The sequence below is a fragment of the Atractosteus spatula genome, chromosome 27 (assembly GCF_055471065.1).
Source record: "Atractosteus spatula isolate fAtrSpa1 chromosome 27, fAtrSpa1.hap1, whole genome shotgun sequence".
NCBI lineage: Eukaryota > Metazoa > Chordata > Actinopteri > Semionotiformes > Lepisosteidae > Atractosteus > Atractosteus spatula.
In genome coordinates, this window is record NC_142732.1 from 2,687,521 (window position 1) to 2,703,945 (window position 16,425).

At 41.2% G+C, this 16,425-nt stretch overlaps 1 protein-coding gene across 1 annotated transcript; it reads left to right on the plus strand.

Moving 5' to 3' along the window:
- Positions 1–179: 179 nt before the first annotated feature.
- On the plus strand, positions 180–8,725 carry LOC148814157 (taste receptor type 1 member 1-like). The gene is made up of 6 exons (XM_088906647.1): positions 180–1,675; positions 2,938–3,241; positions 3,876–4,625; positions 5,295–5,504; positions 6,351–6,471; positions 7,017–8,725. The coding sequence occupies exons 1-6, from the start codon at positions 1,488–1,490 to the stop codon at positions 7,949–7,951; spliced, it is 2,508 nt and encodes an 835-aa protein (XP_088762773.1). The 5' UTR covers positions 180–1,487; the 3' UTR covers positions 7,952–8,725.
- The last annotated feature ends 7,700 nt before the right edge of the window (positions 8,726–16,425 follow it).

Consider the following 16,425-nt stretch of genomic DNA (forward strand, 5'->3'; position numbering starts at 1 on the left):
GGCACATACAGACAACAAAAATAGCTATATGGTTGATGGGGGTGGTATGAGAACCACCTAAAATAAAAGCAGGGAAATGGCATCCTTCACAGATATTGTTGGTGATCTGGTGTTAAGACTGATTTAAGCACTGACCAGGTGCACGTTAACCTTTACGTGCTATAGAGAAAAAAGGCAAGGGCAGAGTGATCTTAACGCCTGGGGAATTTCACAAACATGACGTTTGTTTTTGAACCCCCAGGTGACCTTATGTACCTTCTCCGGCTCAAGGAATTTTTACATGACTTCTGTCTGTGATGTCTGCTACTTTTCGAGCATGCTTTTTGTTGGCGCACTTCACAGCTCTTATTTTTTGTATCCATTGACCCTTTTGTTAGGGAAAAAAAGCCGCATGTGTCTGTACATCTTTCAGTAGTTGTGCATGTTTGTGTCCATCTTCACTACTGGCGATCTGTGGGAGAATGTTTTCCATTACGGTCTTCACCAGTATCATATTCTCAGAACAGCGATGGAGTTGTATGGCTCCCAGTACTCACTTGTCCCCGCGCCAGCACTTCGTCGTAGGAGGTCTTCACGAAGAACGTGAGGATGATGATGAGGGGGCGTATGAGGACAGGCAGGTAGTGGGCCATGCTGAGACTATGATACTAGGGGAGACTGTAAAGGAACATATGCTTCAGTCTCCCCGAATCTGCACTGCTCTGTTCCTCAGCCTGTTTCATTTTCCATGAGCTGCCTCTCGTTTTCAGCCGGTGCACTCCCTCCACTCAGTGTTCACCTCCTTTTCCAGCCCTGTGACCTTGGCACACATCTGTTTCAGCTCACTCTGCGACGTCCTTGCAAAGATTGTACATTTAAGTATCCGTGAACTTCAGAAAAACAAGACTGATACCGTAAAATCATATCCTAGACACTGGTTTACAGATCAATCCGCTCATTTCTGTACTGCCCACTGTGTCCAAAGACGTGAAGTAATTCTACACCAGAGCAAAATTCAGAAAGACTGACAACTCAAAACTCATCATTTCTTTCCTGAATTTATGTAGCCCTGCTGTTAAGTCTTAAAAAGATCAGATGATTGCAGTAGAGCCTCACAGTGGTCAAAAAAGGAACTGGACCGTATTTTGCATTTTTGTTGTTTTTTTTTTTGCATTTTGGCATTTTGCATTTTTGTAAAGTAAACATTTGACTTAAATGAACACCTGCGCTGCAGATTTGACTGTATCAAGATAATGATCTATATTGGATTGTGTTGGGTTTGGTTTCATTACCAGTCTGAGGGCTATCCAAGCACGGAACCCTGGGAGGAATCAAATGCTGTGGTTGGAACAAACCAGGATGTGTGGAAAGCTGCATATATCTTGGTTCAAACAAACCAGGCTGTAGGGAAATCTGTGCCATGATATGTGCAACCAAGAGGAAGGGCTTGCAGCTTTAACTGAACGTGCTGAGAAGAAAAATAGGGAGGACGCCAAACTGTCACAACAATGAAAGGCTTTGTGATCCTATTCAACATCTTGCCTCTGTCTTTTCTCAAGGCAAATGGTGGGAAGGTTTGTGGGTTGTCTGACTTCAGGTTACATGGTGATTATATTTTGGGAGGACTGTTTAAAGTTCATGTCGATCGTAAATTCAACCATGTACACAGCAAGCCAGAAGCACTACAATGCAGAGAGTAAGTATGGCATGTATTGTTTTAACAGTATATATGGTTAAGTATGAATTTAGGTAATCATCCAATTGCATACAAGTACATTTATAAATGTGAAATTGTTTTTGTTCAAATTAAACCATCCCTGTGTTATTACAGCCACAAATCGTAGCAATAGATCTGCAGATATTAGGTCTCATTTTTGGATTTCTCTTTATAAAGTAATAATTCAATGTATTCAAATTAACAAGATGTTTTGAACAGTACAATCAATTCCTGTGTTTCATTCAGTTTACAGATGGAAGCAGCAGACCAGATAGATGCTGGCTTGTTCTGCATAGTCCTAATAACAATCACAACCAAAGAGACTTAAATAGTGCTTGTAAATCCCTCATAGCTTCTTGATGTCACTTTTTCCAATACTTTATCATTTAATATACTTATCTCCATGATGATCAAGACTCTAAAGCTAATTCTTTAAATAATTCAAAATCGGTTCAGTTATACAATTAATTTGTATTAAAGTCCAGTACAATCACACTTTCATTGGGTCTTGTTTCCCAAGCATGTTTTATAATCAATAAACCAAAGAAAAAGTATGACACCCTTCCACTGTCTTTAAAGAACATCCTCATGTGCACTATAAAACATGTTGGTTTGAAGGTTTTAATCTCTTCTGTTTTATAGTGATTTGACTATTGAGTTCATATCTCTTGTGGGAACTTTTGTGCATTTATTCCAAGCTATGTCATTGTTGCTTGGATTGATTTGAAGAGTTAAACCACCACAAGGGGGGGCTTTAGTGTTAAGGAAAGCTGTTGGAAATTCTTCAACAGGAGACCGGGAGAGTTGTGCAGTTCTAGCCTTTATTGAGCTCAGTACACACAGCAACACAGCACTGGGACTGTGCTGCAGAGCAGGCAAGCTGCTAAAGGTTTTCCAGCTCTTTTTATACTGTACAGCCTCATGTAGTATGTGACAGAGGTTGGCTTGTTGTTCCTTTCTTCTCTCAGTATCCTTTTAGGTGCTTATCCAGTTGCATACAAGTTAGATGTAAGATGCAAACAACTTCTGTTCCTTTTGCAAAGTCAGTTCTTAACTCACTTCCACACATCTTCAGGCTTTTTTGGGAACTGGTACGGGAGGTACATTGCCAGATAAGCATATACAGTAACACTCTTCAGTGCACATAAGCATTAATGCTATAACCTTGAACCTATGCTGATGTTTGTGTCCCACTTCGGATTCTGTTGAAATCGTGTCTAAATGGTCTTTCCGCCTCTCAGATTCGATTTTTCAGCTGCAGGCTATCAGGAGCTCCAGGTGATGAGGTTTGCTGTGGAGGAAATCAATAATTCCACCAGCCTCCTTCCCAACATTTCCCTAGGCTATGAGATCTATGACTATTGTTCCGATTTCCTGAATTTCATGGTTGCCTTTGATTTCCTTTCCACAAACTTCACTGGATCCCTATATGTCACTAAGTACTTCAAGGACTATCAGCCCAAAGTGACAGCCTTGATCGGCCCTTTTGGAAGCACTGAAAACATTATACTCGCACCTGTGTTCATGACCTACCTCCTTCCTGTGGTAAATACTTTTTTGTATCTTGTTTTGGTGACGTGTAGCAATAAAACTGCTTAGCAATTTAATCTTTTGCGGGTTTAATCAACTGTAGATTCTTGTGCACATTGCTCTGATGATATTGGCAGTTCCCACCCTCAAGAGCCAGAGTCCTTCAGGTTTAACTGTCTCTGTTCAATTAGTAACTGATTATGACCTAGAAATCCTGGTGATTTAACTTCCTTTCCACATAACTAGTTCAGTCATTCAGGTCTGAAATAGAAGGAAAACCAGAAAACTCATCCTTGCTGTATTATGCATTCCATATTATTTTAGCTTCACTCAGACTGACCTATGGTGTGAAATACCATAATCCGATTTTGACTTTCTTATACAGTAAGAACCTGCAGCTCAATAAAATGGATCGAAGTGCTGTACAGTTGTTTAACTGGGTTGATTAGTTATTTGAATACTACTGTAGGTCAGATTTAAATTAAATTTAACAAATTTAAGATTAGCAATATTTTAATAATTATTTAAAACTAAGTTTTTTTACTGGGTTGATCAGCATAATTTTTTTCCTGCATTTTAATCATCCTAGGATTGTATTTAAATAGGGAGTAGGCAAGTGACCCATCCAGTTTTTTGTTTCTACATTCAGATAAGTCACGGAGCGTCAAGCATTTTGCTAAGTGACAAACAGCGTTATCCCTCCTTCCTCCGCACCATTCCCAGTGACAGAAATCAAGTGCGGGCCATCCTGCAGATCCTGCACCGCTTCGGGTGGCGATGGATCGCGCTCATTGGCGGCAACGACGACTACAGCCGCAACGGGCTCCAAGCTCTGAAGGACGAGATGAGCCCCTATGACATCTGTGTGGCTTATGAGTCCACCATCCCCACAGAAGACTCTGCTATGGGCAGCTTGTTTTCCAACATCACCATCCTCAAGATCAACGTGGTCATAGTCTTTGCTTCTAAGGTGTCCGCTGTCCCATTTATCAAAGCGGCAATCTCAAACAAGATCTCGGACAAAGTGTGGATAGCAAGCGAGACGTGGTCCTTGAACCAGCAGCTGCTTCAGGACACACAGATCCATACTATCGGCACTGTGATAGGGATAACTATCAAGGTGGTGGCTCTGCCTGGGTTCAGGGAGTTTGTCCACAGAACCATGACACAGGGCTGGAACGGCACATGTGTCAACTCACCACACAAAGGAACCTGGGAAATGTGTAACCAGGTTTGCCCAGAATGCTCTAGCACAGACCCCCAGAGCATTGCTGATGAAGACCCCATGTACAGCTTTAGCATTTACTCTGCTGTGTACACTGTTGCTCATTCCTTGCACCAGTTCCTGGGATGTGACCCCGAAGGCTGTCGGAAATCTAGGCCAATTATCCCCTTCCAGGTAAGGATGCAGAGTTTACCACAGCAGGTTTTTTTAACTCATAATGTTTGGATTTTCTAAAAAGAATAAAATTCCTGGTTGGAAGGAAAAGGACGCACAAGTCCTGGTATGTTGAAGATGTCATACTGTACAATACTGTATATACCTTCGCTGGATTTTATATCACACTTCTGTTTTCACGCTGTGAAACCCAGCCTGCAAACAGCCAGCCTTTTGAATGTGTGATTGATTATCTAAAATCACTGTGTTTTCATCCAGTGTCAGGGTATAAGTGAGTCAAGGATTTCCCAGTGATAGATAACTTGTATACTTCTTCCTATGAATTCTTGATTGTGTTTTACAGGCAAAGCATGGATTTGAATCTGTGTAATGCACAAGAAGGATTCTAAACAGTGAATAAGCTAACTCAAAGTTAGTTAGTGCATACATGGGGTACAAACGTGTAAACTAAAGGTTCAGTTATTAATTTACTTATACTGTGTAATTGATTTCCAGCTCTCCATGTTTCCATGTCCTGCTTCTTTAGTACTGCAGGATGGTTATGTCTGTTGTTCACTGAGAAACAGGTTGGCTTGAACGAACTGTAACATTAAATAAAGTGTACTGTAAAACAATATGTTTAGTGGTTGAAGAAAGACAGCCTTTTCACCTTTTTATCTTTGAATGCAGCTTCTTCATACACTGAAAAATGTGAATTTCACACTCAACAATCGTACTGTCTCGTTTGACAAAAATGGAGACCCAGCTCCCAACTATGGGATAGTGGTTTGGGACAAGACATTGCCATTGTATCACAGGGAGATTGGTTCCTATGTCTCAGATCCATCGGTCGCTTTCCATTTGGATGAAGAGCTTATTCACTGGCATAGCAATGGAACGGTAAGAATGTGAACTTCAATGTGTTAGCAGTTTCAACAGAATTAAAAGCGTTGGCGATATTACATATTGCAATTGAGGAAATAAGTGGATATTTTCCTAGCTAAATCCTAAATCTAAAATTGCTGCACTGCAAATGATGTCTCTACTGAATATGACTCTTGTTGATTGTCGTTTAATCTAAAATAGAATCCAACATTGAGTGAGGTTAATTTTTTTCTGTTGTATTTAAATGCTGAGCAATATTTTGGTTCTTGGTGCCTTGCAAATTAAAACATCGGGTTAGTCTGGTTGGCAGAGTGTGTCGGGTGTAGGACCAGGATTAGTGTTTTCTTCTTTTTTTCAGCATGGAATAAACCTATTACTTGTTCCTCTCTCATTCTATCTGGACAGTGCAGGACTCGCTGTTATGAGAGCTCACTTGCAAAGAAACAACTGATGATTCAAATTTGGGTGATATTTGGGTGACCATGAAAAATACAAAAAAAATTCAAAAAAGGGCTGAATGAGTTGTCCCTGGTGTGCAGCCTGGAACAAAGGCAGTACACTAGTATCTGCTCTCTTTTATTCTTCTCTTCCAAAATCACAGAATTCACTGTATCTCACAGTGCAGATACAGCTCTCTTGCACAGAGCCCTGGTGCATGATCTCTGCCTTCTCTGGGCTACCTCACACAGCTGCTGACAAGAGGCAGGGCTTCTAAATAGGGAGCAATTCACCTGGTAGCATATCACCACAGCATAGCAAGCTCCTGGTAGGCAGTGTCCTGTTGTGATGGCCTCTCACAGTCCAGTTTTTACCTTGGAGGAAAGCTTCTGAGTGCCCTGGGAATGCCCTGTTTCCCTGCAGGTTCCCACAGCCCTGTGCTCCTTGGAATGCAAGGAGGGTCACAGGAGGAAAGCCAGTGGAGTTCATAAGTGCTGTTTTGACTGTGAGATCTGCCCCAATGGAACCTATGTCAACAAGACAGGTACGTCAGGCCTGCTAGATGTTTACCAGTAAGGGCTTCCAAAAGGTTTATGTGACTCTAAGCAAGACGTTCTGACTCAAGCTGGTGCCAAGACAGCCTCTCCTTTATCCTCTCTGTCAGCTGTAATTTTCATTGCCAAGGGAGGAACTTCCTTCATGAGCATGCCTTGCTAAGGGGTGTCAGGGTCTGGAATCTTCAAAAACATCCTACCATTTCCTGATTATGTTTTGTTGTAGTCATGTAGTGTCTTGGGGCAATTTTTTCAGTGCTGAAACAGACAAATAAACCTGTTTTCCCAGCGATTAGCGGATTAATGGAAGTATTGCGATTTGGCCTGAAAAAGTGTGCTTTGGATCTTTGTCAGTTAAGAAGTTCCACACCTCTGTGAGGTTCTTAAGGGGCACTTTAACACACAATTTAAGTCTGCTGACAGCTGTATGAACACACTGAGTTTGTCTATGATGTCCATGCAAGCAGAAAGTACTTCCATATCTTCTCCTTGCATGCTTTTCTTTGAGTTTCCAGATTTTTTTCTCACTTCACAGACGATCCCTTTACCTGCCAGAGTTGTGAAGACGATGAGTGGTCTGACTATGGAAGTACCCACTGTAAGAAAAGGACCCTGGAATATCTCCATTACAATGAAGGCATATCCATCGGAATTCTGCTGTTGGCGGGGCTGATATTCCTTCTGTCAGGAGCCATAGCCATCGTCTTCGCCCGTCACCGCCACACCCCTGTCGTCAAGTCCGCGGGGGGCAAGATGTGCTTCTTCATGCTGAGCTGCCTGAGCGTGTGCAGCCTGAGCGTTTTCTGCTATTTCGGGTGGCCCCAGCGGGAGAAGTGCACCCTGAGGAACCCCGTCTTCGTTGTGTTTTACACCGCCTGCATCTCCTGCCTCGCCGTGCGCTCGTTCCAGATCGTCTGCATCTTCAAGATGGCCGCCAAGCTCCCCAAGGCCTACGACTTCTGGGTCAAGAACCACGGGCAGTGGCTTGTCGTGGCCACCGCCATCGTCCTTCAGATCCTCTTGTGCGGCGTGTGGATTGGCAGCCAGGGTCCCCGGCCCTTCAATAACTCTGCCCTCTTCAAAGACCAGATCATCTTTGACTGCAGCATGGGCAATCTTTACACCTTCGTTACAGTGATCGCGTTTGTGGCCGCCCTCAGTGTGTTGTGCTTCATGTTTTCCTACATGGGAACTGACCTGCCCAAGAATTACAACGAGGCCAAGTGCATAACATTCAGCCTGCTGATCTTTTTCTTCTCTTGGATCCTCTACTTAACAGCCTACATGGTCTACCAGGGGAAGTACATTGCTGCGATTAACGCGTTCTCTGTGCTGGCCAGCCTGTACGGAATTCTCTTAGGTTACTTTACTCCCAAGTGCTACATTATCCTTTTCAAACCAGAGCACAACACGCCTGCCCATTTCCAAAACTGCATTCAGAGCTACACCAAGAAAATTAGCAGCGAGTGAAGAGTCAGATAACAACAAAAGATAAAACACACATAGATGCATTGTTTTTTTCCCCAAAAAAACATTTTGAATAATCTTATTTCTGCCTGTTTTTGTTAGGTAGGTCATTTTATTCACGCTACACACAATGTCTAAAGCTTATCCTGTTTTCTAGGCATTAGAAAGCATATGCCTCCCCCCAGGGAGGGAGTTCTAGTACATTACAAACCTGCTCCCAGCAATTGTGTTCTCATTTACACAGCTGGGTGCACTGCAGCAACTAGCTACCTTGCTCAAAGCACATTACCAATATTTGCAGGAAAGACTTGAACCCAAAACCCACCAGTTATGAGTCTAGAGACTTACTCACTAAGCTATGCTGCCCACTTGTTTTTGCAAAATGGGCTGAAATGTGTTTTATGTTGTAATTTACTAATTATTCTTGTACATTAGGAAACACTTCTTTCTGCATGTTTGTAATTTACATCCAGTCGTGGCTTTCTGTGCACTGTAATCAACAACTCGAATCAGAAAGTGTAGCTATAGAAAATCTAATCACTCATCTCTCACTGCAGCTCTCTGTTTCTAGTCGTTTGAGACTGATCACTTGATTGTCAGGGATTGACATGAAAACTATAATGTGCTAGCTGAGGCAGCATGATTTGAAATTGATTTGTCAAGCTGTATCATTCTTATTGTTTGATGATTTTTATTGATTAACATGAGTGATATTACATTGATTTTATTTAAAAAAGAACAAAAGGGTATAATAAAGAATATGATGACTACATTTAATCTGTCCTTTCCTTCTGAGAAAGCCACTTAATCCTTAGCAACCAGGAGCCTACGGTGAGAGCCTGGAACACACATTGGTCAGGATGTTCATCACTGGTCACACACACATGCAAGCTCACAGGGATAATTAAGAGAGATCAATTAAATCTGCATATCTTTGAAATGCGGTAGGAAACCAGAACACATAGAAGTTGCCCACTCTAAAAATAAGCCCAGGACCCAAGTTCTGCTGTGCTGGCTGCCATTGATCTAGTGACAATATTAATTGCATAGTTCAGTTTCAGACTTCTGCATACCGCCTCATCAAGTCTAGAACTAGTGTTTCTAATATGAAATAAAGCCATGGACTAGGCTGACAAGATGTCTATGTACTGTATTTGCCCTCTTAGAAAGTACAGGAGCAAAGGTCGATGCCAAGTCTTTTTCCAGTTAACTGTGGTACTGGTGAGAAAGAGAACTGTAATTGTTTCTCAGCCTTTGAAAACATAATTTTGTTAATCTTGTTCTGTCATATTTCTTTGCAGAATACAACACTATCAAAATACAACTTGTCCATTAGGGTTTGCAAAATAATTGCAATATACAAATGAAATAGGGTAAAAAATGTTAATTATTAAAACAGTTTTTCTATATTCCCATTTGTGATTGATTTTCTTCTTTAAACCCAATTAAAATCCTTCATGAAATTCACATGACACAATGCAAAATTATATTAACTGCAAAGATGCAAAAAGAGTCTGCAGCTATTGTTTGTTTTTTGAGCAGGTTATGTCAGGAGAGGTCACTATTCTGTCCAGATGGAAATAAGCCTGTTCTGTGTCCCCGGTTCTACAGAGGCTTACCCTGTACATCTTTGAAAGTCACATCTGACTAGTGTTGGCTCCACACTGTACTGTTTTTGGGGTGTAGATGGGCCAGGTGAGAGCTGAAAACTGTTACAGGAGGCTTGACTCAATGTGTTGGACAAGCTTCCTAGCACACCTTAGAGATGCATCGCTGGATCTGACCTCTTGCAGCTCCTTTTCTGTAAGTCTGCCTTGAATGCCTTTTGAGTTCAGTTATAGAAACAATAAGCATGCAGAATGCTGATTGTTCTCTTCTGAAAGTCTGGATAATTGTCTCCCCGGGCACCAAAATATCCTATCCTGATGAAATACTAGCTAAGCAGAATTCAGACAATGACTGATTTCAGTTCTGTTTTCTGTTAGGTCTGCCCTAATCTGTGTGCGATAGCTTTCTCTTGAAGGAGAGGAGAGCATTGGGGGTGACACTGGAGTGGCTGTTAGCATTGCTGCCTCTTGAACCTGGATGACCTGTTGTGTGGAGTTTGTATGTTCTCTCTATGACTCTTCAGGTTCTCTCTGGGAGCTCTGGTTCCCCCTACAGTCCAAAGACATGCTATCCAAGTTACTTGGCTATTCTAAATTCTCCCCCATATGCTTGTTTGTGCTTTGCCCACACTGTCTGCCAGGTTAGGAAGCAGCTCATCATAAACCAGCATGATTCCTGAAATGAATGGATTTAAGAATGGGCAGCTGTGATCTGCAGTACTGCCCATACGTCAATAGATGGCAGAGTTGTATCAAGGCATCAGTCAGATCTGCACCGTCAAGGCTGTGTGTATCCCATATCATTCTTCATACTGTACATACAGAGGTCCACACTTCATAACAGCTACTAAAGTATCAAGATGTTGCTGTTAGTTAAAATAAGCTTAGGCTATTTTTGTTCTTGCCTCATTTATGCAGAAACCCTTTATTATAAACTGATAGAACATACAGATTCTTTGTGGGTCATAAACAACCTTGTAAACTGCAGGATAAAAAAATGTGTTTCTGTAGTCATATCATACTGTTCTATATATTAGAACAAGGCAAGAAACATCTATCATGGCAGTTTCAAATGTATGCCAGTCTGTATGTATGACATGAGCTTTAAGGTGCCTCACATTTAATATGATAAATTGATACAGCTGAATGCTACTGGGGCCTGTTATGGAAAAAATAGCTCAACAGTCCCACTCTCTCATGTTTTTATAAAAGCAACTAGTCATCTAAAAGTGGCTCCTAGTTTGAAAACCTTTCTTGCCTTTTTTAAAAGTCATCCCTGGACAGTGCACTTTAAAGTAAAACCCCTTATATCACCAATCTTGCTCGTATTATGTTAAATTAAACATTAGGGCCAAAGCCTCTTAATTGAATAAATCACCTGTGTCAGTGATCAAAGGAAACAGTTCCATGTGTACAGAACATGATTCATTTAAAGGAGACCAATGATACCTGCTGGACTTGGGCTCTCCAAGAACAGGGTTGGCACCCCAGCAACTGATCGTTTGATTTTGCATTTTAACATAATACCGTTCAGCTGTTTTAAGAGGAACCACTTGGACCCCTCCTTAGCATTATTCTCTATGATCACAGTTAAAAAACAATACATAGGCTGGGGCTTTCCAGTTGTGAACTTGTAAGGTTGGTGGGACTGCATGTTTCTTAGATCTCCTTAAAGCAGAAGCACCTGAACACCTGGAGGAGTTGTCCAATTGTTAATTAAGATGGTATGTACTGCTTTATCTTGTTAAAAGCTGGTCTGGAGTGAAAACCTGCAGATACATTGGCCCTGTAGGACCAACATGGATTTTTTTTAATCTAAAAATGAAGAATAAGCATCACTAAGTTTCATAATACTAGAATGGGATATTTTAGTACTACATTTTTGTGTCTACTGAAAGCATTACACATTTGTATGGAAGTAGTTACATGCTTTTATTTAGTGTGGAATTAATCATCTGCTTCAATCTATAAATTTCCCCCACTGAGTGACAGTGTCCTGTTTTTTTTTTCCGTTTCTTTCCAGCTTGTCCCTAGTGGGTTTCCTGTTTAAGTGAGGTGTGTGTTAAGACAATCAGTATACAGTATGCAGAGGAATTAATCCCAATACTTTGATCATTTCAATTGGGTCGCTGTGGGGAAAAGCTGACAATAAGAGAGAAAAGAATTTTTCACTGCAGTGAAAGAATGAGGGTGCGGTTCATTGCTGGTCATTTTTCTGCACACGTCTGCAGTAGGACAGGATTTCAAATTTCCTGTTAAGTGAGAAATTAAGGCAAATTTTTCTTTGTAAATGGACCAATATTCACAGCTTCATTCCCAGCTGTATCAATGCCTTCTCATTTCTTTGCACACAGCAGGTCCTAATACAGATTCTGGCAGCTAGAAGCTCAAGATCATGAGTAAAGTGGCCAAAGGAAAGTCTATCTCAATTATTGAGTGACCAGTCTGTGTTTGTACTGTGAAGGGTCAATACCAACTTCATATCAGAAATGCAAAACTCAAAAAGCTGGATGGGCTTGTGCAACTATTTGAACAGGGTCGTCTTTGTTATCTTTGGGGAAACAGTGGTGGAACTGGAGCCGTTATGCTAATGTGTGCAGGTATTAATAAGATGCCAGTGTGGAAAAAAATAATGAACAAAAGGCCAAATTGTTGAGGGATACTGAAAATGGAGATGTTTCTGGCTCTGTGAGCCTCAGAAATGAGTTAGAGATAGAGTTTAGAAACAGAGAAAGGGCTGTGTTCAGGACACAGAGTTTTCCTTGTACACAGTGAGGCAGCTTCAGCAGAAGAGGCCTGTTAACGCATGAGATTACAGAATCTAGAAGACTGCCTGTGACTTCTAAACCTTTTAATCACAAATGAGCTTTGACTGAACGGCACAGAGGGGGAATACATGTTGTCATCAGAGCACCTCCATTATTGTACCATGAGAAGAGGTTTTTGTTTTGGTGCTCTAAAGGTGAGGAGTCTCCTAAAGGGACATGCTCAGAAGCCTTGCGTTTTCTTCAGGAATTCAAGCTCGGCTTCACCTCTGATCCACTTGCAAAATTTTTTCAAGGAGAGAAAATAAGATATTAAATGTCTGCCCTGTTACAAAACACATCTTAGATGGTTTTTTTTTTCCCTGTCTTGTTAGTTGGGTTGGAGTAGAGCTGGAACTATTAATTTTAATGGATGGTCTCTCTCAAATTAAACTTAAAACCAAAATCAATGAATTGGCTGAATTTTTCTGTCTTTCATACTGACATGCAATCAATTTTGAGTCTGGAGTTTTTATTTGAAATTCTCTTGATGTTTTTCATGCTTGCTTGCTTGATTGATTGATTACAGGCCGACGTGCAGGCGTATCAAATAAAGATTTTTCCAGAGAAGATGTTTTAAGAGGATTTAAAGGAATGCAGGAAATCCTCTGTAGCTGTCAGCTGGCTCTCTCAGCCACAGCTCTCCACACTTTGCAGGGCTGCCAGATTTCCAAAGAGCCCTGTGATTAGATTAATACATTACTCGTAATTGTCACATGAGAATTTGTTAGGGAGACACAAGGGTGCCTTCTGGAGGGTTTTTGCTAATAAATCCTATGGTGTGCCTCTTGAAACACAACAAGAGCCATCGCATCCTATTGGAAGAAGCCTGATAAATTGCTCCTCTGCTGCATTTATTCAGTAAAGAGCTGAAGATGCAAAAAATTGATTTTACGTAAAGGGAACACGGGGAGGGCTGAATGGGGGGTAGGGTTCTATGCTGGAACAGCTACCGTATGAATATCAAGAAGGAAAGCTGTGTCACTGATGGAATTCACTGCTGGGGTGGAAATAATGTAAGGACAAGCGTTATGTAATACAGAGCGAAAGGGAGCCCTTTTGCATGCTAACGCAATCTACTCGGCACATGCAACACAAGTAGCACATGGTCAGCACATGTGGACATGCAATCTGCGCACATCGAAGGTGTGCTAAAAGTCAATGTGAAAATAAGGCAGTAATGTAATGGGGAGTATATTAAACCCAACAGAAGAAACAATGCAGTCATGCTGGAGAAACCATCTCGGCACATTTCGCTAACGGACAACAAACTGACACAGGAGATAAGAGCGCGGCAGTGGAATTGGAATTAAAATTGAGATTGATTGCAAACTAGATGTTTGAGCAAGGGCTGCCAAATTTCATGATGGGTTCCCTCCAAATCGGTTAATTAAGGTGCTTTCGTTTAGCTGAAATGTCAACTAGCATGATAAAGGAAACTGAAGCAATGCAAGATTTTCAGACTGCTATTCCATACACTAATGTCATTTTGATGCATATGTACTTAGGAGTTTTCTTGCTATTTGTACTATAAACAAAACTTAATCTTGCTTCATGTTGGCACAAAGATGGCCTAGGTGTGTACCTCGAAACCCATGGCATTCCTGAGCGATTTGTAACTTCTACAGAGAAGACTAATAACACTGACTTAACTGTATGATAGCAGAGCCAGATTTTGGGGCACTTTGCCAGCTTTGGTAACTGCAGTTCTGTAGCGAAACTACAGACGCCGAAGGCGTGCCAAGAGAACTCAAACTCGGCTCTTCGAATCGGTGCCGATATGTTGATATGTATCTAACTCTCAGAATCGTCCTTAAATATCACGTTGACACAATGGGATATCTCCTAACAGGAACTTGACTTAACACTTTTTTTTTCACGGCAATCTTAGAAAGGGTTCCTCCCTGAGCTGATCCCATTGGGCAATGAATTCCTGGACAGGTTTCCAAAATAATTGTCACTCCCAAGCGCACTCAAACTGTGCTGGAACACCTAAGCCTCTGTCAAAGGGATAGACTATGGTGATTACCCCTTGCTAATGATGGTGATTAACCTATTCCCCGCCCAAAACAATGAGAGAAAACTCTGGTGAACACCTCAAAGACAAGAGTGAATTCAACTTTAAACATGTCTTATTGGCTGCTAAATATTTCAGAAATAACATGCATGCAGCAATATTGGTATTGTGCTCGCTCTGTTGGCATTTGAGGGACAAATACAAAAATGAGTTTGCAGTTTAAATGTCTGGACTAATACTGAGGGATCATTCTGTGTCACTTTATAGCCACAGAGTAGGCAGCTCAGTATGTGATCTCCTATCACAACTTGAAGAACAGACTGAGCCTGTCTCACAATAATATTTTATGTGATGTTTGTAGATGTCTGTTAATTGTTTCTGCTTTGGCATCAAATCAGATTTATCAAACTGTAATTTATCAGTCATGTCAAGAAAGCTCTTTGGAAATGAATTTGAAATGTTCCATAGATCTGCCCTATATTATAAGTTGCTATATTTTACCATTCAATATAATGCAGTGGTTGTGACGTTCATATGTGTATATTCATAAAGAAAACTAATATCATTCTTAATAAATTAGTGCCTCAAAAGTACACAAGCAGTCAAAGCAATAAGCAACTGTAGGCTGTTTGCAGCTTGTAATTTTTTTTGTACGTTTGGATGCAAGTTTAAGTTGGTTATTTCTAGCGGTCTTCCCCAGCAGCATTAGCCACAGAAAACAGATCATCGTCCAGTTTGAGAAAAAAGAATCCAAGCTCCCAGCTGAGATATTTGGATTGCATAGTGTTAGTTCGTAATGATAGTAATTTCACGGCTTCATGCTCTTGTGGACGCAGGGCTTGGCTACAGGTGTCCCTGTAGCACTGTGAAGCAGTGGGATACAGAGGGCCAGGTCCACCTGCTTAGATGTTTGTTTTATTCCTACTTGTCCATCACAGGTCATTATGTTAGGTCATTGCCCAATTGCCTTCATTTACCTTGATCAACTTGATCTCGCAGTATGACTACCCAGCCTTCAAGGTCTTTGTTTGGTGAATCTGACATCCTCGTTAATTCTCGAAGGGGAGTTATTTTGCGATACGTTGTTGATCCCGGACAGTGACTATGTGCTGTATATAAACTTGATTCTGATGGGTTTCAAGCTGCTGAGCCTCAGAATTCAAGAATGGGCTCATTATGCTGAGTGCCCTTGTGTGGGGGCTTAAAAGATGCAGCAGGCAGGTGAATGATAGTTTAGGTTTTGCTTCCTCTCGAAGAACAGATAACCGAGTTGCCATGCAAAAACAACTTTTAGTAGTTTGACTAAACAATTAAATGGCAGCAACATGACCCCGTGCCTTGTGGCTGATGATAAGATTTACTGTAAACAGGAAAAAAGATTAACCAGTAGCCATTTGAAAATAAGCATGATTCTAGCAACTTAGGATACAGTATTGTACCCTTTTCTAATGACAGCTGAGCCTAAAACGGCAAAACAAGCCTCCTGTTTTTATATATAGGGATCATTTAATTTACGTCCATGGAAACTAGATTTTTTTCTGCGCAGGGGTTTTTAAAGAAGGTAGATGGGCCTTGTAGTTAGAGAAAATTGTGATGCAGATTATCCTTAAAAAGAGGCATACAAATATAATCATGCCAGAGTGTTTTTTTTCCTAGTGAAAAGCGCCTTATTATCTTCTAGCTGAATTGTCCCGTTCATGAAAGCAATCGTTAAAGATTAATATAAACAGTGAGATAGCCTTGGGCATCGAGACAGGCTGTGAGAGAGTGAATGGGCTCTTCAGGCAGGTGTTGCAGTGCACAGAATGTTTACTCCCTGACTGTAAAAGCAGTTTCAATGATGTGTTCACAATACTGGGCGTGAATATCTTCCCCAGCACTGTTCCTGCACAGCTTCCAACTCCATTCTTGAGAAGCAACAATCTTTTTATCTCGCAGGTTACAACAGAGTCATGGTAATGTGCTCCTCAGGGAATGTTTAAAATTCACATTGGACACCTCTTCTGCTCAATAGCCCAGTTTAACTAAGGAGTTTTTTAGCATTAAGAC